Source organism: Microtus ochrogaster, chromosome 6 (assembly GCF_000317375.1).
Source record: "Microtus ochrogaster isolate Prairie Vole_2 chromosome 6, MicOch1.0, whole genome shotgun sequence".
Lineage (NCBI taxonomy): Eukaryota > Metazoa > Chordata > Mammalia > Rodentia > Cricetidae > Microtus > Microtus ochrogaster.
The window spans coordinates 79,165,196-79,192,913 of NC_022013.1; the positions used below are offsets into that span (position 1 = coordinate 79,165,196).

Sequence of the window (27,718 nt, forward strand, 5' to 3'; positions counted from 1 at the left end):
AATCCTGTCTTAGACCAGGGGTCAGCAGGGTCAGCAGTGATGGGCTCAGCGAGGCTGCAGCACCACCTTAGCGAGGCTCCTGTCACAGGCACCATTTAACACAACCTAAGAAACAGCTGACAGAGTTCCTGGCAGAACTCAGAGCACCAAGGTCGATTCAGCCCCTAAGAAACTCGGCTGAGCTTCAGAGTTCAGGACACAGCAGGTTCGATGGGAGCCTGCAGTCCTGCCCGTGTCCTCAGTGTCTACAACAGCCGGGTACACGGGTAAGGTTCTAATGGGGTCCAGAATCTGGATGGAGGCAGTGATGATAGCTTGCTCACTCAAGGACATGTTGGGGTCTCAAAGAACAAGACTCTCGCTCCCACGAACCTGTGAGTTTGGCTCCTCAACAACTCGGCTCAGACTTGCACTTCCCTGTCACCTGAAGCAAGAATCATCTGTGATGGCCCATTGTTTGCAGTCGTGTTTGTTTTCACAAGCTTAAAATAATGTCTGTAATGTTTCAAATTACAATTTCCTTTTCACTTCACCTGCTACAAGACTCCAAACCCAGCTAAAACACAGGAGACAGTGGTGCTGAGGACAGGCATCAGCCGTGGGTCCTAAACAGCGTTTCTTTAACTGCAGAAATAAATACTGTTTTACATACCCTGACTGTAAACGTGTTAGCCATTGAAACACGGCGAGGAACTGAAAAAGATCAGTGAAAGAATGTACTCTTCTAGGTTAAAGTGTTTATACTTGTATTTGAGTTTGGCTGCAAAGGCAGAGTTCCACAAGCCATGTGCCACATGCCGGGACCGAGACGACACAGCAAGCCATCTCCAGCTCCCAGCCAGTCTCACAAACGCCGCCACCAGTGCTTTAAGAAGGGAACAAGCAAGTCAGACTCTTCCCATGCACCAAGTAATTGGAAAACGTACAGCTTACACATTTGATAAGCACAAGCGTCGCTTCTGAATGTGACAAACTTGCAAACTGCTCTTGGCTCTGCCAGCTGTGGTCACCAACATTAGTTTTAATGCACCTCCCAGGTCCACAGGCCTGCAGTCTGTCTGGAGCGTGCTCCTGAGAGGTGATGACATCAGGTCTATCCGCTCCACCGATGCAGCCTTCCTGTTCCACACTCACTTTTCTCCGGTGATAAACAGGTGAACGTTCTTTGGAGACCGCAGCATCTGTGCCGCCCGCTCAACACCAACCACGGCAGCCAACCTTTGGGCATCGTACTTGGAATAGAGCACGGTGCAGGTCCACGTGGCCTCCTCTCCTCTACTGGTGGCTCTCAGCATATTACAGACTTCACTGTAGAAGTGAGGGTATGTTGGCAGTTCGTAGAATATGAGGTTCCTGATGCCTTTTATTGTGTACCTGTGAGAGAGGGAAGGGCGTGAAGAGCCAGCAGAGCTGTGCTACCAATGGCTTCACAGGGACATGGCTCAGTATGTTGCTAGATGCCTGGGGTGGCAATCAGAGCACAGACCATGGACACAGAGCACAGACAGAAGGCCACCCCAGAGCCAGAGACTCTATTTTTATGGCAACATAATCAACTTCCTAATGTTGAATTTAAGATAATGGCAACAAAAATTTCCATTTCTTAAAAATGTATTTTGAGACAGGGTTTCACTATGTAGTCCTCCTGCCCCCACCCTGCCCCCATCCCCAGGAAAGGGTCTCTCTGTGTAGCTCTGTAGTCCAGGCTAGCCTTGAACTCACAAAAGATCTGCCTCCTGAGTGTTGGGATTAAAGGCATGTGCCATCACCATCCAGCCACTATGTAGCTCTTCCGGACCTGGAACTCGCTAGCCTTCTACTTTAGGCTGGCCCCTCTGCCTTCTACTGAGTGCTGGCATTAAAGACAGCACCATGATACAATGATGCTTGGCCCAATTTTTAAATATTCATTATTTATTTATTTTTATGGGACAGAATCTCACTGTGTAACCCTAGTTGGTCCAGAATTTGTGCTGCAGGCCAGGGAGGCTTAGTCTTTCTTATTTTACACATACACATACATACACACACATTTGTGTATGTGTGTGTACTACAATATACATATAGAGGTCAGAGGACAACCTGTGGGAACCAGTTCTCTCTCTTCCTCACGCGGAAGGATGGGCCAAGTCGCCAGCCCCACTTTGCTTTAGAGACAAGGTCTCACTATGTAGCCCAAAGCCGGCCTCAAATTCATTGTGCAGCCAAGACTCACAATGATCCTCTTGCCTCAGTCTCCCAAAATGCTGGAGTTACAGCTGCGTGTCACCACGCCTGGCCGACATTTATGCTCTGAGCCTGCTCTGCATGGGCTGAAGTAAAGGCAAGACGGCAGACCAGGACGGAAAAGCTGTTGGGGGAGGGGTGCTCCGTGGGGGAGGCAGTGTACCATTGCACCTGGTAACCTGAGTTCAATTCCTGGAATCCACAAGCTAGACAAGAACTAACTCCTTAAAGAAGTCCCGATCCCTACCTGTGCACACAGTAAATAAAGATTAATGACACTAAAATAAAACTTTGCCAGACTAAACTACAGACTTAACAATCAAGCAAAATGAGGATGTGGTCAGACCAAGGGCATAAAATAAACAGCACCAATTCTAATAGCACTTGTTGGTCCTTTCTCATCACTCTACGAACACAAAAATGTCCCAAGTTCATCCACCTTACAAGATGCTGCCTGAGGTTCCATTCGACATTAGGCAAAGCAGTTAGTTTCACCAGCTCACAAACTGCCGCCTCATTCCCTGCAGCACGGTGGGGTGAAGGGTTGGGAGTGCAGACTATGGGGTCACTGAACTGCTAGGGTTAAGGCTGAATGTCCCTGTGGGACCCAGCAATAGACAAGCTGACAAGGCTCTGACGTCCCTGTTGGAACGTTAGGGATGGTGTTATACTCAAACAGGAACTTTATCCCATTCACGGAGGACAACTTTTCCCTCCTTTTAGCTCACAGTTCATGCTGGTCTCTCTGGAGACCCACCATAATGTGGTTTACTTAAATAACAAACAAGTAAACAAACCAAAAAACATTGTGCATGTGTGCATGTGTCTGTAGAAGTCAGAAGAGGGTACTGGATACTCTGGAATTGAAATCACAGACAGCTGTGGGCACCACGTGGGTTGGGGAATAGAATCCCAGTGCTCTGGTGGTGTGGGAGGGCCTTTTGTCTCTGTGTTACTTTTCGTGGTTAATGAATAAAGAAACTGCTTTGGCCTGTTGATAGGGCAGAACTTAGGCAGGTGGGGACGATGAAACTGGACGCTGGGAAAAAGAAGGGCAGAGTCAGGGAGACGCCATGGATCTGGCAGCCAGAGTAAGACATGCTGCCAAACTTAGCTGGTAAGCCACTGCCATGTGGTGATACACAGATTAATAGAAATGGGTTAAACAAAGATGTAAGAGTCAGCCAATAAGAAGCTAGAGCTAATGGGCCAAGCAGTGTTTTAAAGAATATGGTTTCTGTGTGATTATTTTGGGGCCAAGAGGGCCCTGCTCCCACACTCTGGCAAACACTGAGTGACTTTTCCAGTCCTGTTTCACCTTTTCAGCATTGCCTTCCCACACTGACGGAACAGTAGTGAACTTAAGCAATCTGCTCTAACTTGTTAAGACCAACAGCAAGCCAGGTGTGGAGGAGGCAGGGGTAAGAGATGAACATTATCTTTATCTACACTGAGAGCTTGAAGCTTGTCTGTTCTGCACCAGCCCTACCTTAAATATAAAAGCAAACAAACAACCCCACAACCCCCCCGCCCTGAGTTCCACTGCAGCACTCACTGCTGATGTTCATGTCTGTCATAAAAAAGGACACAGCATCTGAACAGAACCTACTGTCTCCAGAGACCAGGACTCCCAGACACCAAGCTAGGTTCTCTATCTATTACTGGAATATCAATCTTGTAGTATATGGAAGGTTGCTATGGCAACCATCAAATCCAGACAAGACTAAAACAGCCACCCACACTGGTGGCCAGGATACAAGGTGTATACAAACGTAAGGACTATTTACCTCAGAGTGTGTATGCAATTAAAATTATACAGAATACAAAAATCAAGAAAAAGACACTAATGATGGGGCAGTGTGTGTGGTGCTATGGATGGTATTCAGAGCCTCCTGCACACCAGCCCTTGAATTTGTGGAGTGGGATCAATGAAGAAGATGCAGAAGGGCATAGGACAATGTACACACTTTTAACTGTATGCAGCCTTTATGACGGGAAGTTTTCCTTTCAAAATTCATTGTAAAGAAACAAGTAGGTAGGTATATCATCAAAATACATGCACCTGCAGAACTGTACAGAGTATGCCAAGGAACCAGGACAAACTGGTCTGAGCACTCTCTATAATACCTAGGACTACAGATGCGATGCACAGACCGGATACTTGTGTATACTTCAAGTTACCTCTTACTAAACACAGCATCCGTGCTGTGTGGAAAGCTGTTAAACTATTGCTTAGGAGGACTGGAGAGATGGCTCAGTACCCAAGAGTACTTTCTGTTCTTCCAGAGGACCCAAGTTTGGTTCCTGCAACCACATGACAACTCACAACTAACTGGCTCTAAATCCAGTTCTGGGGGGATCTGAGACCTGTGTGGGCAGGAGGCACACACACATGCACACTCATAAACATAAAATACATACTTTAAAAAAACTATTGTTTCAGGAACAAGGACAAAAAAGAGGTCCACACATCAGTACTGACACACGTCCTCCTCTTCCAGCAAACAGCTGGCGAATTTGAGGACACAGAGCCCCAGATGTGAAGGGCTCACCATAGCGGTGAAAACGGAGTAAAACAGAAAACAAACAAACAAAAAAAATGATATGCTCATTAAAAGGAAATGAGGTTCATTTCATAACTAAACAATTGAATGGAATATATCCACGGCAAATACTGCATAGACTACTTATTAATTCATGAGAAAGGCTTTTACAATGGGAAAGCCTAACAGGCCCATCTTGACCCAGTGATTCTGGTGAATGGCTTCATCTCAGATGGGCAGGCTGGCATCATGTGCATATTAGTTAGGATTTCTATTGCTGTGAAGAGACACCATGACCACAGCAACTTTTATAAAAGAAAACACTGAATTGGGGTGGCTTCCATTTTCAGAGATTTAGTCCAGTATCACTGTGGTACAACATGGCAGTGTGCAGGCAGACATGGTGCTGGAGTAGTTGAGTCCCACAGCCTGCAGGTAACAAGTGGTCTGTCTCACTGGGTGTGTCTTAAGCATAAATAGGATCTCAAAGCCTGCTCCCACAGTGACACACTTCCTCCAACAGAGCCATTATCTCTGACTAGTGTCACTCTCTATGGGGGCCGTTTTCTTTTACATCACCACAATGTACCACGAGAGGAGGCAGGAATGATACAAACCCCTCTTAGCAGAATTCTGAACAAAAGTATTATTCTAATCAGTAGCCTGTCTTTTGTTACCTGACACTGACTTCAGTAGTACTGCGATGGGACCAAGCATGTGGCCTGTTAATAACTCTCAAGAATTCTAATATACATCCAAGTTTGGGAGCCACTTGTCCAAATAATAAGCAATTAGATAGTCTGGATTATGGGACACAACTTTAGGAAACACACTATGACCCTTCAAAACATGCCAACGTCATACAGAAGAGAACATCACAGACCAGTTCCTTCACAGCTGTCCTGCACACTGCAAGGGCTACAGCGTGACAACCAAAAATACCTTGATTGTCACACGGTCAACAAATGCTACGTACACCTTTGTATCCCAGACTGGGGAACATAGCCAGGGAGGCTGACTCAGGCCACATACAGCAAAGTCAGAGCGGTGACACCAAGTGCTAAGACACAGGTGTTACGGTTACATGTGCTTGTGTTGAGGAAATGTGCGCTGTGAAACCCAGGTGAAGTATCAGGAAGCCCCTTCCCCTTTTCTTTTTAGCTGGGTGAGTTTTGCTAGGCTGCTCAGGATGGTCCTGAGCTCTTGGGCTGAGAGAACCTTCTGCCCTCACTTGCAGTGCAGCGGGACTGCAGTGTGTGCTGTACTGTGAGAAGGGGCAGCGCAAGAACACCCTGGCCCTGACCAGAGCCAAGGAAACACACCCTGCCCCACCCAACTCAGGACTTGAAATCCAATGAATCCCTGAACACAAAAGGCAACCCATCCCTGAGCACAAAATCCAACCAATCTCTGAGCTTGTCCCAAACTCAGGAATTGAGATCCTACCCAACCCTGAACATTTCACCCCGGAAAGCTCACTCCTAAGAAAACCTATGTAAGCCCAGTGCCTGTTCAATTTGGGGCTGCATTTTCCACTCCAACAGAGACAGCCCCTCTCCTGGATTCCTCCCTCTCAATGAATCTCTATCTGACTTTTATCTGCATACCTCCCCTGACCATGAATGTACCAAACCTTCAAATAAGCCTAATGCTGTCAGGACCTAAACCCCAGGACATGCCACGTGTGTGCTTTCCCTGCCAATTGATAAAGGTTATGCCATAGCTGCTTCTATGTGTGCAGCCCGTCTTCACACTGCGCTTGAGGAGACTGTGGTCTGAGTTAACAGTGCTCACAGGAACTGCTCAGTCTCCAGACTCCTTTCACGCTCACCCTCCCCTCGGAAAGCTGCTCATACAGTTTCATTTGAAATGGCTAAAATCATGTTGGGGAATTTTCCAGCCATGCAGACGGCACACTTCCATTTGCTGGGATGAAAGAAAGTTAAGAGCTTCAGTGAGTGTGACTCCACTGTGAACAGAAACAACTCTCAGCCAACAGCAGGCACCCAGGAGCTCCCTGGCCAAGCAGCTCAGGTTGCCAAGAATGGAGCTGGGAGCAAACATACTCATTTTGGCAATTCATTACATGTAATGTTACATCTTTGTGTAACACTAGGTAAAATATCTAAATCTTCATGCCTAGTCTTCTGAGCCCATGCAGGCTGCTAGGATTCCTCCCTCACCATACGGAAAGACATAATGTACCTGGAAAACAACATTCCAATATCAGCATAAATGAAAACTTCCAGAGAGTCATGGTACATGGCTGACTGTCCCTCAAAGCTTGGAGGGTAGAATTCTGGTTTACATCCCTGGCAGATCCTTGTTGGTATATGGTACGGCAAGTTAATAAAACAGAAATATTAGCTAGGTGTGGAGGTATGTGTCTGTAATCTCAGCACTTGGGAGGGGGAGGTAGAAGCAGGAGGATCAGAAGTTCAAGGTCAGCCTGGGCTACCAGTTAATTTGAAATTTTCCTAAATAAAACCTTGTCTCAACAAAATGAAATGAAACACAATTCAAAATTCCACCATAAGAAACCAAAACGAAAGCTCTGGATAGAATTTCCATCTCTGTAGCAAAGCATTAGGAAGGTTTGAATCTGGCAGCAGGAAGCCTGGTAGGGGTTGGGGGCACATAAACCTGCAGCTTTCTGCAAAACTGGGATTCAGTTCTCTCCTTCCACCACGTGGGTCCTAAGAACTCAGCTCAGGTCACAGCCATTTAGCAGGTCCAGAAAGCTATTACTAACTAACAAGCAAATAAGAATTTAAAAAGCAATAGCAAAAAGGCCAGCCAATCTGTTTTGTTAGTGACTGGTAATAAATCTAAACACACACTGAAACACTAAAAATACTCAACTCTGAGCCTCTTCAGTTTTTGCCCCTGCCACCATCAAGGAAACCAGAGCCCTGGTGTTCCATGGTGAGATAGTCACCCCGGGTATGACCCTGTGCTCAGCCTCCATCTCCCCAGCTCCTGTGCCGATCCTGTCTTGCTCTTCAACTCTGGCTGGCTTCTGTGAGGTGCTGGACACACAGCTGCATTCCAGTCCACAGCCCAAGCTTTGGTTTCTACCTTTCCCACCAATGCCCACTTCTGGAAGTAACCAACCAACAAACCGATGACCCTGCTACCCACCAAGCCACAACGCAGAGACAGAGATGAGCCATCACCAATCCCCACGGGCAAAGAATATGTGCCCAGCCCACAGAGCATGCCCAGGCCCCCTAGAGGGAGAGCCTGTCCTGTTACCTCTTGTAGAAATGGAAGCGTTCTGTGAGGAGCAGAAACTGCTTCTCTCCTTGGAGGAAGAAGTGTCGAGCCCTGGAGACCCCAGACTTCTGTGTATACTCGCAGATGTGTGTGAAGTTCAGCTCTTCCTTCTTGAAGTAATTTCGGAGGCGCACAAAGTCAAAGTAGGAGGGGACATAGATGAGTGTGTGGGACATGACGGCATCCCGGTACTGAGGCAAAATCTTGTTTACGAAAAAGTGAAACCTGATTAGGAAAGGCCAAGGACAAGGTTAACAGGCTTGAGCTGGACCTACAGTGGGCAGTAACAGTGAGAGATCCCTGTAAGACTAGGTAGATAAAACTTGACGAGCACGGAAGTGTAGAGGCAGATTCGGTGCCCAGCCTGTGTAGCACATGTGAAGCACAACAGGCCCACAGAGGGCAAACATGGAGAGAACTGGACAATCAGCTCTTCGCTGAATGGCACGGAGTATGTCACAGTCCACAGCAGCATGGTATGAGATTGCCATGTCTCAATCAAGGGGCCAGGACCACGGGCTGCCATTCCAACCCTGCTTCTAGCTGAGACTGAGGCCAAGCCCTCATTTCTCCCCAGCCTGATTTCTTCTCCGTCACGGTTGAGTTCAGTTCTGGGACCTAACTTGGTAATCAGTAATTACTAATAGCAACAGCGTTCAGTGCTAAACATCCAAAGTCAGATCTCTCTCTGAGGCCCTGTGGTTGTGGGTGGAATTACCTGGCATCGATCACTGAAGCAAGATCTTGGGCTTCCATCCTCTGGAAGACATGTGGGAGCTGCACCAGCACGTGGCTGATGGCGCCAGTCACTGGGACATTCCTCACGGCCACCTGCCAGGAGGGAAGAACTTTAGGCAGCCGTCCTTGTTGATCGCAGGACATCAACTCCTCCATTACAGGGTGACTGAGGGCATGGGGCTCACCTGGCCTTGGGCATTGGTACAGTGCCTGTTGAACAGAGAGTTGATCTGGGCATCCTGCAGGGCACCGAAGAGCAGGGTCTGGCGGTAGTACCTGGACCAGTTGTTGAGGCTCCACATGCGTACTCGAGAAAAGTCCACCCCATGGGAGTCCAAAGGTAGCAGGTTCATGTGGTTCATCAAATGCTTGGAGAAGCAAATACCACCATTAGTGTCTACTGGGCATGTATGATCCATCTCCCTAACCCATGGAGTGTGTGTCCATGTGACAGCAGGAAAGTAAAGCCCAGATGGCGACATGCTCAAGGTCAGCTGACCACAAAGTAAAGACACAGGCTACTGGGCAGTCCTCTAAATAAGAACACAGGCTAGCTACTGGAGCATCCTTTAAAAGGAACTTTCAAAACAAGGCCTGGTGGGGTGGGGCACCATAGGTCAGAAGGACGAGGCCAGTATGGGTCACACTGTGACTATGAGGTCAGCTTAGGCTGCAGATCACGAGTGTCTCAAATGCTCAGACCAAGCTGGCTCAGACACTGATCCAACACATATGGAGCAAGGGTGCTGTCTGTCCAAGGGGAAAACTCATCATTACCAAGACATGTTCCCAGTTCTGCATCAAGTAAATGTCAGCCTGGTCAATGATGAGAAGCTCAACAGAAGACAGAAAGTCAAAATCTCTCTTCTTCTCTCCTTCTCCACCAATGATGGTCCTCAAGCCCAGTGGGGAGGCGATGAGGATGTCGGAGGAGTAGAAGGGGGCATAGAGACGAATGCTCCTCTGAAGGATTGCCACTCCTGAAAAGCACACGTGTCAGCAACTTGTCGCCCTGTGCTGTTTCCCAGGCTGGACTTCTTCAAAGGACAAACTTGAACTTCTAAGCCCAGCTTCCCTACCCGTGGCAGATACTCAGCAATATCCGTGAATGAGGCGCAAGGCCATGAACAAGGAGCACTCTCCCAGAGCTCATCAAGGGAACAGACATGAAAGCTGGGTGGGCTCTCTACAAACAGGATGGAGATCCAGGCTTGCCCCCAAATGAAATTTCCTCAGCCTCCTCAGGGTGACCCCACCCAGTTTCTGTGATTCTCAACTCTGAGAAGCCTGAGAGCACCTGGTGTGTACAAGCTGCAGCCAAACCATTTCCACAGCAATGCACAAGGCCTTTCTATATGGTCTTGGAGTCTCTACCCACCAACCAAGTCGAGACTCCTATCCAAGGCAAGAGAGATCACAAGAGCACCCAGTTTTGCTAGAAGACTGAGTCAGGGATCCCCCCAGCTCTCCCAAGGACCTCCACCTTGACAGGGGGCATTACCAATCCTGAAGTGGTCATCAATATTGCCCACGAATACGGCTTCATAATCCTCAGGCCTCTTCAGGTTGGGAGGTCTCTCCTCAGGATCAGAGCCATACTCCCCCTGAAACCTCTTTTTGTTGCTTACAATGATTTTCTTCTTACTGTCCCCCTCAAGGAGGCTGATGAAGAGCTGGACGACCCGAAGGGCAGCTTCCCGAAAGGGCACCACTATTAGCACCTGTGGGGGCAATGGCAGATCAGAGGTGAATATCTTCGCATAAGGCCCAGCTCAGTACCAGAAGCCAAGTGTCTCCTGCACCCACATAAACACATCCTGTGAACATTAGTAGCATGGCTCCATGTGTAGCATTTCTCAAGCAAAACTTGCAAATATTTTTCAGTCTAAGGCAATGCCTGCAGCAGTAGCAGAAACTCAAGGAAAGAAATACAAGGGTCTTTGAGGGCAAAGTAAGATCCACTCAAACAAATGCACAATGTGGTGGTTTCAACAAGAATGGATCCCATAGACTTGTATGTTTGAATGCTTGCTGTTTGGGAAGGACCGGTGTGGCCGTGTTGAAGGAAGTTTATCACTGAGGGTGGACTTTACCCCGTCAATGGACTCCTGCCATTCTACATGGCCTCTCTCCCAAGCCTTCCTTGTAGATGAAGATGGGAGCCTTCAGTTGCTCCACCCTCATGGACTCTACCCCTCTGAAACTGTAACCCAATCAAATGCTTTCTTTTATATGTTGCCATGGTCGTTGTGTTTTGTTACAACACCAGAGAAGTAACTAAGAGACTAAGTAAGAAAAAAAATACAGAAAAGAATTAACACACTATTATTTTTCTAGTATATTCTCTAGAACAGTTTTTGAAACCTCTGATGACATGTTTCTGAGTAGGAAAAACAGGACTCAATTTTCCAAGTCTGTTAAAAATGCCTAAAGATTGTGCCTAGGAGATGACTTAGTGGGTCAGAGTACTTGCTGCTCTTGCAAGGAACAGAGTTCAACTCCCAGCATTTCCATGGGGACTCACAGCCTGCTTAACTCTAGTTCCACGAATCTGACGCCCTTTTCTGACTTCCACAGGCACCAGGTGGTGCGCATACATACACGCTGGCAGAACACCCATACTCACAAAATTAAATAAATCAAATAAATGCGTAAGTTTCTGCGCAACGGAAAATGAGAAGATGCTTAGCAAAGAGCTCATTTCTAACTGCCCACCATTCTTACTAAACAGTGCGATCCTAGTCAAGCCAGGAGGCTCCAATCCTAGGCAAGACAGGGTAATCTCCCTGATTCTCCAATGGTGCACAACAGAAACAGACAACCTCAATGTCATGTCCACACATTTGCAGGAGCCACCTTGAAATGTAACCAGCCAACCAGAGGAGTAAGTAATTTGTTCTGTATGCCAGGCTAAGACTTAAGAGGCTGGATTACTGTCCCAGCAGTGACACTAAGTGCCCACACTTGTTCCCCAAGCTATCAAACAAGGGGGCTGACTAAAAACAAACAAACAAACAAACAAACAAACAAAAAACTTTTAAAAGTCATCAGTATTTACACCCTTGAATCCTGTTGAGCTGAAGAGAAGTCTGAAAACATGATCTTCTTCGCGGAGACAGGAGGGACAAATATAAGAGCAAGGCCTGGCTCCTCAGCATCATGAAAAATACACAGAATTAAATCCATATCCTTTCCTACTAGAGCCTCCAATGCCAGAGGTCAGGCTTGCCAGCACAAGTAAACAGAATCACTCTGTTAAGCATTAGGAACTTCACAGCAGAAACAGGGATCTTTGTCTTGAAGGTGTCTCTAGTCCATCTCTATAATCTGCCCCACGTTCTCTTTAGAGGGCCTTCTGTGAATCTGGGTCTGCCCAGAGCTGTCACATTAAGGAACTGGGTAAAAAACTCATTCAAGTACCAGTGAGAGGAAAGTCACCAGGAAGAGACCTCCAACAACATGGTGCTCCCGAGAGCACCTGAAGTCCCTCTCACTGCCCTGTGCTGCCTGGCTCATTCAACACTCACCAGTCAGCTGTCAACACACTCACGACTAAGGAGCAGCTCACAGCCTTCCCGAAGTCAAAGCTCTCCTGCTTCCGCTCACCTTAGGCCTGGTCAGCCCTTGGTCCCTGAAGTCATCGTCTTCACCCACACCAAGTTTCTGGCTCCGGCGTCTACTGTTGTTTGCCAACACTTGGGCGTTTGCTTTGAGGACGTGGTTTATGGCATGCAGGCAGTACACATGGCGGATCTCTTCGCCATTCTTCAGGGCAGTCCTCTCTGGGTAGAACAGGTCCCGGTAAGAATTCATGATTAAGAACAGTTCTTTCTGGAGTGGGGTAAAGGGACTATTTGATTTTTGAGGACCAGATAGAAATTGACTATTGGTTTTTCCCCAGGTGGATTCTAGAGGCTTCTGAAGATGAAGTGACTTTAGGTCAATGTCCTTTGGAGGTTTAAATGTTTCCATCTTCCGGAACTTGGATGAAAAGACAAGCTGTCCCAGGATGGGCCACTAGGGATAGACATATCAAGAGCTCAGTTAGGCATGAGAACAACCAACACTCACAGTACTTGATGAGTCAGGAATCATCCCATTTGCTCTTCACCCAGCCCTGCTACTCCAGTGTAGGGAATGCTGGGCCTTACAGAGGCAAGAGGGTCCAGACAACAGTCACATAAGAGGTGTGCAAAGGTTTGGAGGCTGGCTTCATACCTGAGCTCTGCCTCTAGTGTTTCCCACACTATCGCACAACATTCGTTTAGATAAAAATGGTCAAATAACCTTGCAGTGTGACACGTCACAAGGTGTACACCACAGGCTCTCCTTGTCTCGGAACTGACCCATCCCTTCCTTAATCTCCACTGTGCCCTTTCTCTCTCTTCTTTTTACAGACATGCCTAGTAGAACTTTACGGATGCTACTTTGTAAGATATATGTTTAGGAATTTTCACTGTAGAAAAATTGCTGACCTAAGATTAGAGCAACTTCAGCAATAAAAAATGAGCCACAGAGAGCCGAGCAACCTGGGCAACTCTCCAGGGAACTGCGCTGCCCTCAGAGGTGCTGCTCTGGGTAAGTCCAGTACAACAGTGAACTGACGATGGGCTCAGGAGGCGAAGGGGTTAGGATCAACAGAGTCAGGTGTGGTGGTGCACACCTTTAATCTCAGTACTGGGGAGGCAGAAGCAGACAGGCCGGAGTGTTCCATACCAAACAGGATCGATCCTACAAGACGACAACACTGCACAGAGAACCTGAGTCTATGCACGCAAGGCCATGGTAGAGAGAGGGCTTAGCCTTGCATACAGGAGTTCCAAGCAGCAATAAATGGCATCTATGTTCACATTCTGGTTGTGATTCTGTACTCTGATACATGCTACCACGGAGAAAATCAGGCAAAAAAAAAAAAAAAGTGAGTCTCAACTACTTCTTATACCTGCACACCTGTCTGCTAACTCAAAAAAGTCAACCAGACCATGTATGGTATCACACTCAGAACCTAGCGCTTGGGAAGCTGAGCAAGAGGACGGACACAGTGACCCTCACCATGGATAATATACATCAGTAAACCGTTCCACTGTGGGCTTTCCTGGGAAACCAAACAGCACTTACTTTCAGCTGCTGGCTAGTTGGAGAGCTTGAAGTCGCAGCCTGAATGTCCTTTTCTTTCAGTTCTTTGTTGACGTGTTGTTGAAACGGATCTAATTCAAACAGAGTAGTGAGCACAGTGAGCAAACGGCAGGGCTTTCTAGTCTCCTGACAGGCTCGTCTCTAGTCTGCTGAGATGGACACGCTGACCTTCTGGTATCAACTCATCCTTCTTCCCAGCCCCATCCCCATTCAAAGCTTATAAAGAGTGCCTGGCAAGCTGACTCTCCAAAAGTGCTCACTGACCATATCCCAGCCCAAAGCCTCGGAAGACACCTCAGCCCGAACTTCAGGTCTTGACGACTGCACTTGAACCCACCGCTTCAGGGATTTCTGAACTATACAACCCTAAATTCTGCTTCTGAGTCTTTCCTTTGGACCAAAATCCTCCTGCCTCTCAACTGTGTGTTATCCTTCACAGGAAAGTGCCTCACAGGGGTTTACTGTGCCAGGCACAGGACAGTCACACTCTCAGCCCCTACCATGCCTCACCAATTCAAACAAGCCAGCACATTCTCCTGTCTTATCTGGTGCATGGCAAGATTCCTGAGAGTAGGCTCCATGTATTCCACACAGCAAGACACACGAATTCTCAGTATTTACCTGAACTACCAAACGATCCAAATGTTATCTCTTGCATGCAGAAGATGTGCTGGCCAACCAGCCCTCTCTCTATGCCCACTGCACTCGGGTGACCCTCAGCTCTGTGCCCACTGCACTCGGGTGACCCTCAGCCCTCTCTCCGTGCCTCTCATTGAGAAGCAACAAAGTGAAGACGTAAAAACTCCAAATGGCAGGCACCTGCAGTAAATACCCAGGATAACAGCGAGCAACATAAACAGGGAAGCCCAGGCCAGTTCATCTGCACAGCAAATATGCAGAGACTTCAGGACAGAGGCTTCCTGCTTCTGTCCAGGCTCCAACACTGCTATGACTCAGAATGTGGTTTATGCTAAGATCCCACAAATTCTACCTCTACTCCTCCCCCTGCGTAAAAGCCAGCAGATTCAGCTAAACCAAACAAGGACTCAAGTTTCATCCACAATGAAGCCCAATGGCAGCAAACTAGGAAAGGCCGACACAGAAGGATACCAGCTTGGCCTGCCCAGCACGAGCAGACCTGATAGTGCAGACACCCATGTCACAGGCACGGTGACCATGGAGGGGACTGGAGTGGTGGTGTTGGGGAGCTGCCCTAGTAATAAGACACTCGGACTAGTCTTGCTAGGCCGCACAAATCTGAGGAAGTACCGCTCCAGTGGAGAGTGGGTAAGGAGTGGAAGAGGAGAGTACTTTACCCTTCTGCCTACTGGACAGCAAAGTCTTCCAGATCCTGCAGCCTGGGCACTGGCCTCCCCCACTTCCACCCTTCAGCCCCTTCCTCTCCGACCAGTCCTTATCTCTACACTACCCGAGAAGTATCTGCTCCAGCTCCCACAGGACGACTGGCTCTGTGAGCTCCCTCAGTCAGGAGACTAAACATGAATCAGTGCACAGCCCCACCACACAGAGTCACGCTCACCTTGGGATGTTCTCTGGGAAGAGCTGCCTCCACTGTCCTCTTCCAGAAAATTGGTTTCCAGGCTGAACAGTGACTCGTGTTTCGCATCGGTGAACTCCTCTGGGGATTTCTGTGACGTATCGGGTGGCTCTTCCCCATCTTTCTCTTTAGGGTCATCAGCTAGAGACATACCAGAATGTTGAAAATCATTTTGTAAAATTTTCAGAGTGAGGTAGAGCTCTGTGGGTTCGAGGTCAGCCTGGTCAACAGCAATTTCCAAACAGCCAGACCTATAGAGTGAAATCCTGTTTCAAAAATAAATAAATAACTTACACATACTTAAATGTTGACAAAAACCAAATTAAAACATTCATGTTCATTGTTATTTATTTATTTTTGGTTTTTCGGGGCAGGGTTTCTCATGTAGCCCTGGCTATCCTGGAACTCACTTTGTCGACAGGGTTGGCCTCCAACTCACAAAGATCCTCCGCCCCGATTCCCAAGTGTTGGAATTAAAAATTAAAGACGTGCACATCTCACCAGGCACTATTTTTAAACAACAATCAGGTAATTCAGTGAGTGGAAGTGATCTTTCAGAATTAAGCCTGATCGCGGACCTAGGTGATGCAAGTATTCTGTAACTAAGCTGGGCTTCAAGCCTGGAGGTGGGTTTGAATTATTAAATATATATGTTCCAACTGGTAGACTTCCATCAGGAAGGCAAATGGCTATTTTTCGACACAGGCCTTTTGTAGTTTAGCCTTCTTGTTAGCCCTCTACTAGCTCAAGATGACCTTGAACTTCTGAACCTCCTGTCTCTCTCTCCTGGGTGTTAGGATTATAGCCATGCTCCATTTTTGCCCAGCAGATGCAGCACCAGAGATGGAAACCAAGGCTCTGGACATGCCAGGCAGACGCTAACACCTGGGCTGTATCCCGGCCGTCCACAGAGTGATGACTGAGTAAACAGAGGCCGGTCTGCTCTCAGAAGAAGACTTCCAGCTGACAGACACTGAACTCCAGCTCTAACAGTGGCTTCTCTTGGGGATCCAGCTTGATTGCCTTTAGACTGAAAGACTTGCCAAATGAGTCAACTCCTTAAAATAGATTTCTATCATAATTAGGAGTTTCTCTGAAGAATTCTAATATACCCAATTCTAGACCTTATTCTATTTATTTATTCTTTTGGTTTTTCAAGACAGGGTTTCTCTGTGGCTTTGGAGCCTGTCCTGGAACTAGCTCTGTAGACCAGGCTGGTCTCGAACTCACAGAGATCCACCTGTCTCTGCCTCCCAAGTGCTGGGATTAAAGGCGTGCACCACCATTGCCCGGCTTAGAACTTATTCTAAAATAGTGTACTAAGATACACATGAAAGATGTCACAGCAGTCGGAATTACAGTAAGAAATCACAGAACAAATGAAATGTTTATCAAAGGAGTATTCAATACTGACTGTTACATATCCAAGAGACTAATGTGAAACCAGAGTTAGGTTACAGAGAAAAGGTCCAGGATGATGACAGAACTCAGCAGCAGAGCACAGGCGTGAGACACTAGCTAGGCTCAACCCCCAGTGCAGCAAAATATACAATACAAAGAAAGGAAAAATTAAACAAAACATCTACAGTATCTTACTAAAGAATCAAATTTCAGAAATTTAGGCGTCCATCACATGCACCCATGTGTGTACCCTCCCACACATATGTGCAATCCCACCTACAAAAACAAAGATGAACTATTAAAGGTGTTCAGACCAGATCCTCGAGCCTCTCCTTCACCAAGTACTACACTGAGAGGCTGTATCAACACCCTGGCTTTACAGTGTGGGGCAAACGCAGAGCTTTGTTTTCCCAAGGAGAGCATTCACCTTCTGTGCTACACCTTCCCCTCCTCACAGTCCTACAGTAAATACAGCACACTTATGTCTAAAACAACAACAAAGCTTATTTTCTTCTAAAAAAATTAAATGTAAAGGAAAGCAGAACTAAGGACCTACAAACACTCAAAAATTAAGACAATGTATGTTTTTATTTTTCAAGTCAGAGTCTCATTACGTCACCCTGGCTGTCCTGGAACTTAGTACGTAGGCCAGGCTGGCCTTGAACTCACAGAGATCCTCCTGCCTCTGTCTCCCAAGTGCTGGGATTAAAAGCATGTGCTACTATGCCCAGCCAAGGCAAAGGATTTTTACCCTAACAAGGTAAAACACTACACGACAGGTTAAAGTCACTGGAGATGAAGCTCAGGGTGAAGTGTCTGCTCAGAAATACTCGAGGCCCCAGGCTGTTCAGTAGCCAGGACACAAAAGTGGATGAATGAATGAAGAAAGAAGAGGCCAGGAATGTAACCTAGTGAGAAACTGCTTGCCAAGCATGTATTAAGCCCAGCACTTCACACATGTTTGGCAAGCATGGGGGCGGGGGACAGAAAGGAAAAGGAAACTAGTTAGTACGCATGGCGGTGCACACCTTAAATCAGGAGGCAGGAGGATTTCTGGTGAGTCTAAGTCCAGCCTGGTCTGTACATCAAGTTCCAGACTCCCGTCAAGGATACAGTGATACTGTCTGTAAGGAAAACAGGAAGGAGATAAGGAAGATACAGAAGTCACCCACAGATATCCAGCAATAAAAAGCAAAGTATTTAAAACAATAACACATAGGGTAAAAAATGGACACATGGACACAAGCCAGGCATAGAACACCACACCTGCAATCCCAGCATTGAGGAGTAGGAAGTAGAAGGGGATGAAGCAGGAGGATCGTCATGATTAGAGACTAGTGTGGTCCACATAGTACATGCAAGGCCAGGTTTGCAGAGTGAGAGTCTGCGTTGGAAAGCTGAGTGTTTGACCATGTTTGCACTAATTTCTGTAATGGGCACAGCTAACCTATAGTTACGGAAATCAGGTAAAGGATGGAGAAAGGACTAAGAGCTTTCTGGAGGTGATGGAGGGCACACTATTTGTAAAAGCTCGCACTGTATTTAAAAAATAGATACCACTACTATTATTATAATTGTGTGAGTGCTGCACGCAGACCCGGTTCTCTTTCTGCCTTTATGTGGGTTCTAAGAATCTAACTCTATTGGTCAACTTTCACAGTGGAGCTATCAACCAATGAACTGCCTTATCAGCCAACACTGGGTTCATTCATTTGCATATAAAATACACTCTAATGAGGCTGATTAAAAAAAAGCCACTTAAGCCAGGCATGGTGTCACACACCTATGTTCCCAGAGCAGTAAAATCATGAGTTCAAGGTTAGCCTGGGCTACACAGCAAGACCTTGACTCAAAAGATGTAAGGGTTAGGGATGAGCTCAGCCTGGTATGCGCAAGGTCCTGGGCTTGACTCCCCAGCACAGAAGAAAGACCTAGAGTAGCATTCTGAGCCCTGAGAAGGAGGACCTCTGGGCTTTCAATTCCAGCTCCTCTCAGAGTCTCCCTATAGACCCAATGAGAGCAGACACGTCTCCTTTACGTAAACACAAATCTACAACTTAAAAATTACTGAGTATTTTTATGTCTACCTTCCACTACACTTGGTCTCTTATTGAAGAGGAACAACTTCTGCAGAAAACAGCCATCTGTGACAAAATTATGTCCCTTGGGAAAGCCAGGCAGCCTTACATTAAGTCAGAAAAAAAAAATTCCTGAAAGAGTAAGCCAATAGTATTTTCCTGATGAGAGGGTCAGTGTTCCCATTGGATTTTCAAAATATAACCAAATTCAATAAGGCTGAATCTCTGCTTTGGAGCCAAATGTTGTCTGTCACTCAGCCCACACAGCACAGGACACTCTGTCCTGCCAAAGAGGACAAGCCAATCCCAAATACTCACGCTCCTGTGTCTCAGCTGACTCAGCTATTTCTTCTTCCACCTGGACATCTTCATCACCATCTTCATCACTGATATCTCCATCACTGACAGCACTGTCGTCTTCCTCCTCGTCCTCTTCCTCTTCAGAGACATTCTTTAATGTAGCAAGCAGTCTGTAGTACCCTGAAACGTGCTCTTGTTCACTCTCCGATTCACTTTCAGAATGTGAAGTGTCTGAACTCTCTGACTAAAGGAAAATGGGAGTTTTATATTGTTTTTATTGTCGCACTAAAAAAACAAAATTAAAATAAAATGTGAGACATACATATTAATGGGATTTCCTGACCTCCAAGAAGGAAATTAAATCACGCGCAAGGAAATGGACAGAGTGGGGGATAATTAAGTAAAAATGAGACAGACTAAAGGCAAATATGTTTTCTCTTGTGTGAGGAAACTAGATTTTAAGAAGTTAGAAGTCATGAAATTAAAAGGGAAAAAGTATTTACAAAGAGAAAGGGGACTAGCAGAGGTAGAGACTGAGGGCCAGAGCAGGGCAAGGAATGGGTGGCATGGAGGCTATCATTTAATATGCCTGGGAATGCCCAAATGAAGCCTTGGTTTGTATAATGAATACACACTAATTAAAAAGGAAACCAAAGTCCAATGAGCTTTTCTGCAAATATTACATAATCTCGCCTCTTTAAGCCCAGCATGAAATTTACATACAACAGCTAGCCAAGCTGTTCACATTAGCTGTACATGGAATAAAAAGTGACATTTCAAACAAAATTTTAGGTTATGGGCTTTAACTTACATCTCAGACATTTGGCTTCACGGTTCAAGGTGCGGGAATAACATTTCAAGGGAGGGCCACTGTCTATATTACACTAGGTGTGAGTACTTTCATGATGAGCACACCATGGACACACCGACAGCCAGCACTCCGAAGAACCTCTCCAACAGAGGCTCAGAACAAAGTGTCATGGGGTAGTTCCCAACTCTGGCTTCTATGGTCACACGGGAATTTTTACAGCCATCTTTCTCCATCATTTAAAACTAATTAAGATGTCTAAAACCACAGCTGACAGTCAAAACAGAAAAACACAGAAAAACACCCAAGCTTTCCTCTTACACACGATCTTAAAGGTAACAACCCAATTCCAAGTATTATAAAGAAAAAAGCATTACCAGCTGACAAATCTGGGGCTTTACTTCTTTTTTGGAGACCCTAAAATGAGAAATGGGTACTGTTAAACTTTAGCTACTAATCTGTAAAGATTACGACAGACCTAAGGATACTGCTTTAAATGAGCAACGCAGAATACACAATAATAGGCAGTCATAGTGTAAAAGATTCTGCATGCGCAAGGGGAGAGATGACAAACGGGCAACAAGCAACTGGGGGGGGGGGTCAACGGCATCACGTGACAAACAACAAGTTAGACACCGGCTTTTCCCCACTTACACACCGGGCTTCACCTCTCGCCTCTTCGGCTTGTGTTTGGGGACCTGGCTGGGCTAACCTGAGACCTCGTGCCGGGACAGCAGGCCCAGGGGTCTCAGCAGGTCTATCTGCAGAATGCACCCCGCGGCTGCACGCCCGGGCCCGCAGCGACCCCGCGCCTCCCGGAACCGGCCCGAGCCCGCCCGAACCAGCCCTCTCAGCGGCCCGACCTGTCATAGAAGGGGTGCTCCTCGCCAAAGTCGCGGAGGTGCTTCTTCTGCTTCTTGGTCATCGTGCTGAGCAGCTGGCTGCGCCCGCGGTTACGGCGTTTGCCCATAGCGGGAACGTCAAGCTCGCCTCAGCCAGCACACCGGGGTTCCCACCGGGAAGTTGTCGCACGTGGGCGCCGTAAACGGCGGAGGCGGGTGCCGTAAAGCAGAGCTGTTTTACGTCCGGCGGAGTACGACAGGCATTAAAACCTTCGGGGCGCAATGCTGCCCCCTGCCGGAGCTCCTCCAGAGCACGGGGGCGTGTCTGCGCATGCGTACTCTGAGCACCGCAGCTAGGGCGGGCCAGGCTGGCTGGCTTCTCGGGTGGTTATCTTTTACCTTACCCTGGTTATTTTTTGTTTGTTTGTTTGTTTTGTTTTTGTTTTGCGGGAACGAGGCTGGTGGCTTCTCCTCCCCATCCCCAAGAGCTAAGAACTGAACCCAGGACCTCGCGCTGTTTTTCGCGCTGGGATGTGGGAGTCAGCCTGCGGTTAAATACAAATAATACGACGGACATTTAAGGGTGCCTGCTCCATCCCACTTGAACCGCACACTGTCCAAACGGGTCTTGTGAGTCAATCTGATGAGACAGATTTGGAAACTGATTCTTAGTAAGAAAAGGGAGCCGAGGGTGGTGGTTGCCGGCACACGCCTTTAATCCCAGCAGAAACAGGCGGATCCCTGCGAGTTCGAGGCCAGCCTGGTCTACAGAGCGAGTTTCAAGAAGCCCTGCCTCGAAAAAGAAAGAGAGAGAGAAAGGGAGAGAGAGAGAGAGAGAGAGAGAGAGAGAGAGAGAGAGAGAGAAGAGGAAGTCTGGAGTTGGGCTATTATACACTAGGCTCTTCAACCCACAGGTTGAGGTTCCCTTCCCAGGCCACTGCTCTTTTGGGAGGGTTGAAGAGAGCCTCTGGAAAAAAAAAATCTTTCCCGACATTCATTGTTTAACAAAAGCCAAACTAGCATCTTGCCTGCATTATCACCCAAACGAGTCAAAGTGTACTTTTAAAGTTGATGTGTTTTATTGCGAGTGTGAGTAATAGCCTAACTGGGCTAGGGGTGTAGCTCAGGGTAGGGTGCTTAGCCAAGGTACTTCACAAATCCTACGGTTTGATCCTCAATACTGAATAAAATAAAACAGCACACCAAATACACAAGCTGGGTATGGTGACTCATGCCTGCAATCCCAGCCCCAAGGAGGCTGAGGCAAGAGAATTGACAGTTCAAGACCTTGATATAAAAAAGTAAAATTAGCCGGGCGATGGTGGCGCACGCCTTTAATCCCAGCACTTGGAAGGCAGAGGCAGGCGGATCTCTGTGAGTTCGAGACCAGCCTGGTCTACAGAGCTAGTTCCAGGACAGGCTCCAAAGCCACAGAGAAACCCTGTCTCGAAAAACCAAAAAAAAAAAAAAAAGAAAAATTAGCTTGGCATGGTGGCACACACCTTTAATCCCAGCCCTTGGGAGGTAGAGGCTGACAGATCTCTGTGAATTTGATGTGACTCATAGCAAGACCTTACCTCTCAAAAACAAAAAACAAACAAAAAATAACCCTAAATAAAAATGGAAGAGTGAGAAAACTGCTGAGGTCTGTATTGCAGGGATACACAGCAATAGGTCAGCCTGTTTGAGACCACACAGGACATATTCTCCTTCAGAATGAAGTATTGCAGGGATACACAGCCATAGGTCAGCCTGTTTGAGACCACACAGGACATATTTTCCTTCAAGATGAAGTTCAATGAACACCAAGAACTCATACCAGCACCAACCCCAGACTCAAGGCACAACAGGAGACACCCAAGTGTGTTTTGTGTTTCTGTGGAAGAGTAGCCAGGCCTGACTCAGCCCCACACCCTTTGTTCCAGGGTCATCGACTGATGATAATTAAATGGAGGGGCAGTGTGAGGAAGAAAGGGCAGAGCAAGAGAGTCTCAAAAGCCATGCAAACAGAAGGGTGGTGGCCAGCAGCTGGCCTGGCCAAGGGACCCATTAATAGACATCTGTCTTCTCTCCAGTTGGAAGATAAAAGGTATAGTCACCTAGATAAACAAAGGGCTGTTTGCAAAGTGTCCTCACAGGTTTTATGGCTCTGGTCACAGTGTAACCTGGCTCTACCCAATAAAGAGCCCTACTTTGTCTCCTTTCACTGCATTCCAGGTGCCCCAGCCCCACCCCTGGCCCCAGACATGCAGTTTCTTGTTCTTCCTGGGATCTCCCATCAGAAGCCGGAAGCTCCAGCTCAGTCTTACCTAGCTTACAGCATGCAAGTTTAGACTGTTCCCAGGTTTAGGCAAAAAATTCATCCTGTCTCCAGAGAAGCAGTCTGAGCATTGGCTTGCTGAATATTGGAAAACAATCCCCTTTCCTCAAAATATTGATATTCACCTTCAACAAGGAGATCCTATGTGAGTATAACCTAATGGCTGAGAACTTAGTCATTGTCTCCATGCCTCTTGTAGAAGTTTTCTATTACGCACACACACACACACACACACACACACACTTTCTGGGGTTTTTTCACAAACAGATTTTTTTTTTTTCTTTTTTTTTCTTCCTACTCTTAGAACTCTTTTTCTCTCTTTTAGGATATTTGTTTTACGTATTCAAAGTCATGTGGTCTGTGGAAAGTTAACGGTCATTCAGGAAATAGTCTTCTACGTTGCTGTACAAAGGGTGCTAGTAGATGTGTAAGTTAATGTTCCTGGACTACTTGAAGTTCACGTAAACCTCTGGGGTAATGATGGAGGTGTGGGAGAAGGAAAAGAATGTCCCCTAGACAAGCACCAGAATATTTAGGAAGCTTTAATAATTTAAAAGAAAAAAGAAGTTGCATGGGAAATGTCAAATGCACTCAATGCAAAGCTTGACAAAAGGGTATAACAGACCCCACATAAATGCTCAGCCTCAGCAATTATCCCATTCTATAGATGTTGTTCTACACCCACTCTACGTATTTTGGAGCAAATTGCAGGAATCATTAATTCTGCAAATATTTAGCATGCTTCTAAAATGTAGTATATTTTGGTATACTTAGTATGAAACACAATATGGTATTACTTGATCTAATAACAGTATTTTTAAAAATATATCAGTCAACATTCAAATTTCCAATCTCATAAATACCACATAATTTTTATTTCAGTACTCTGTTGGTTTAATGAATCCTGTAGTTCTCATGAATTGGTGACTGTAGATAAAAACTTATCACATTTGTAAGACTCGGGATTTTGTTCCTATTATAAGACAGACAACTTATTTCCTTTCCTTTTTATAATTTTACCAAACATGATACATAGTGTCTAAATTCTTTGCCCAGACCTGGCAAATGACTCAGTGGGAAAGATGCTTACAGTCAAGTCAGACAATCAGAGTTCGATTCCAGGAGCCCACACACACACAGTAAAAAGAGAGAACAATTCCTGAAAGTTGCTCTCTAACCTCCACACGTTGTGGCGTGTGCACACCTGTGCAAGAAGCCCTCTCTCTCTCTCTCTCTCTCTCTCTCTCTCTCTCTCTCTCTCTCTCACACAAATTAATTAATTAATTAAAAATCCTGAAGAATTCTTTGTGTAGGTTTGGTATTTGTGTGTGTGTGTGTGCGCGCGCGCGTGCAGATGTATGAGGTTAAAGATGGAACCCAGGGCCTCTCCATCACTGAGTGTAGCTCCAGCCCTCATGGTCTAATTTACCAGTTCTTATTGACAAAGTTCTTTTGTGCATTTCGATTCCTCAGTAGTCCAGTTCTCTAGAAAAAATAAACTGGGTGGTGACGGTGCATGGGTGGTGACGGTGCATGCATTTAATTCCAGCACTTGGGGGCAGAGCAGGCATAACTCTGTGAGTCTGAGGCCAGCCTGGTCTTGAGTTCAAAGATAGGCAGGGCTTCACAGAGAAACTCTGTCTCAAAGAAAGAGAGAGAGAGAGAGAGAGAGAGAGAGAGAGAGAGAGAGAGAGAGGGAGAGAAGAAAGGAAGGAAGAAAAATGAACCGAGAAAAAGAGAAAATAAATGCTTGCTCCGTCATCTTTGTCAGTTCTCAACAGAAATTGGGCGCTAAGTCCTCCAGTCTCCTGCGCTTCTCTTTTTAGAATCATAAAGTAGTGGGGCTGTGAAAAGAACGTGATTTAATGCCTGCACACACCATATATAAGGTCTGAAGACGCCTGTGTGCTATCTGGCAACATCTTCAGGAAGACAAACCCGTGTTCTAATGTAAACTACACAAAGTGAGCAAGGCTTTGTCCAAGATTGCCAGTGGGGCCAGGGAAAGCACCGTTTAAGGCTACGTCTCAGGTCCTGATAATGTCTGGAATTTAAAACATGGTAACAGGCTGGAGAGATGGTAGAAAAGTGTCTACAGCAAGCATACAGACCCAGTTTGGGTACCCAGAAGCCATACGCAAACAGGTCCATGTGTGAAACCCAGCACACCCCAGGCTCAGTGAGAGATCCTGCCTCAGAAAGTAACATTGAAAGCCGGACATGGTGGTGCATGCCTTTAATCCCAGCCTCCTCAGGGAGTGCTTGCTCCGTGTTGTCTGCATTCAGACGAGCATGAAGACAGTTACACGCCACTGTGATAAATGGGACACTTGGAGTGCTGTCGATCAGGGCATCCACTCAGCTATCCGCAGAACAGCAGATCGTCTTACTGACCATATGAGCAAACATGCGTGGGGTGTAAATGGCATCTTCAGGCGCTATGTCACAATCTATGCTGCCACTGGACACCACAGTACTCACAGGGCAGTGAGAAATAAGCTTCTTCCATAGTGGCTCCAGAAAATGAGATTATGTTTCCCCTCTTTCTATTCCTAACAGATGCCCAGGGCCTGGGATATAATAAGTTTTTATTTTCAGTCTTTTGAGGCAGGGTCTCAAGGTCCTCCAGCCTCAGCCTCCTAAGTCCTGGGATCACAAGCACACAGAGCCCTCCCCACTAGCCATGGTAACCCCTTTTAAAAAGCAGTGACCTTAAATAAATATTCTTCCTGGGCATTGACTTACCAGTAGATATAGACTACAAATGAAAATATTTGATCTATTTGCATCTATCTGATGTGAGGACAGACTCCAGAGGCTACAGGAGATAGTTTAGCATGGGCCCCTCTACTGGAGGGCTGTGTAACTGCACTCTGCTCTCCATTTTTTTTCTGGTGAGTACAGACAGCGCCAGGTTTTTCCGTTGATCTAACAGGAGGCAGTTACTATGTTGCAGTCACAACATCAGGCATCAAGAACTTAAAAGGCTCAAACTTCAGACTTTTCCTTTGAAGATCTCAAGCCCAACTTGGGAGACAAAGCCATTCGCCAGTAATTACATTGTTGTAGGCTGAAAAACGCACAAAGTGTTGCAGGAACCCACAGGATAAACTCAGCCAAGCTGTGATGCAAAGAACAGAGATGTTCTTTGCATAAGGAAGGGGTGGCAAAGAGGATGGGGTGAGTGGGGTTTTCAGGGAAAATGTGTGAGAAAAAACTGTTTTAGGCAGAGACATTGGGATGGGTGAGGTGCCCAGGTATGTTTGGAAACTGCAAGTATCCTGCAGCTTTCTGGTGAGCTCTTGGAAAGTCAGGCAGGTGAGGAGCCCTTGCACAGAAGCTCTGGATTCCTTGTTGAGGAGTTTAGTTTTGGTGCCATAAAAGACGAGGAGCTTGATGGAGGAAGGTCATTGGTTAATTAATAAAGAAACTGCTTAGCCCTGATAGGTAAGAACATAGATGGGTGGAGTAAACAGAACAGAATGCTTGGAGGAAGAGGAAGTGAGCTCAGACGCCATGCTCCCCTGTCCTGGGCAGACGCGATGAAGCAAACTGCCAGGTCAGACATGCTGAATCTTTCCCGGTAAGACTGGTGCTACACAGATTACTAAAAATGGGTTAGGCAAAATATGAGAATTAGCCCATAAGAGGCTAGAGCTAGTGGGCCAAGCAGTGTTTAAATGAATACAGTTTGTGTGTTGTTATTTCGGGGCATAAGTTAGCCAGGCAGCTGGGAGCCGGGCTGTGGGAAGAGGCCCACAGCTCCTTCAACAAGGAGCTCTTAAAGGATTTCTTAAAAGTTATATGATACGATCTGGACTTCAATAATCCAGTAATTACTTATAATTACATTATACCCCTGTAATGTGTTTAAATATTGAAGGTCAGGAGAATTTATGCAAAAGAACAAAATAAAGTCCTTGGCCTAAGGGAACTCACATTCCAGAGGGAGGAGCAATGAGAGATCTGTCAGTCAGAGGTCTCAGAAGTCTCAGTGGGTAAAGCAGTAGCCCTGTAAGCAGAAGGACCTGTGTTCGAATTCCCAACATCTACATAAAAACCAAGCCCGGCAAAGACAGATGGGTACTGGGAGTTTGCTGGCCACCCAGGCATTTGAAATGTCAACCTTCAGGTTCTGTGAGAGACCTTGCCTCAAAGGAACATGGCAAAGAGTGATAGAAGATATCCAACATCTTCCTCTGGCCTCCACATAAATGCACACAGACACATGCACCTGTGTGTATGTGTATTTGCATAAGCACGCGCGCACTCACACACACACACACACACACACACGATAGGTTGATCAGCTTTTAATCATTTTAATGTATCAACTTTAAAAGACTATCTTTAATGTATTGTTGTAGTAGGAGGGGCGGGGCTGTGTCCCCAGCACCCCAGCCGCCTAGCTAACTTATGCCCCGAAATAACAACACACAAACTGTATTCATTTAAACACTGCTTGGCCCATTTCTATCTAGCCTCTTCTAGG

General features: G+C 46.5%; 1 protein-coding gene across 1 annotated transcript; it reads right to left on the reverse strand.

The window, feature by feature from the left end:
- Window positions 1-725: 725 nt before the first annotated feature.
- On the reverse strand, window positions 726-21,096 carry Utp25 (UTP25, small subunit processor component). Its single transcript, XM_013346944.1, has 12 exons — window positions 20,928-21,096; window positions 20,442-20,481; window positions 19,275-19,500; window positions 15,460-15,618; window positions 13,902-13,990; window positions 12,390-12,800; window positions 10,285-10,504; window positions 9,561-9,763; window positions 8,969-9,151; window positions 8,764-8,876; window positions 8,025-8,270; window positions 726-1,374 (listed from the first exon to the last, which is right to left on the reverse strand). The coding sequence occupies exons 1-12, from the start codon at window positions 21,032-21,034 to the stop codon at window positions 1,131-1,133; spliced, it is 2,241 nt and encodes a 746-aa protein (XP_013202398.1). The 5' UTR covers window positions 21,035-21,096; the 3' UTR covers window positions 726-1,130.
- Window positions 21,097-27,718: the final 6,622 nt, after the last annotated feature.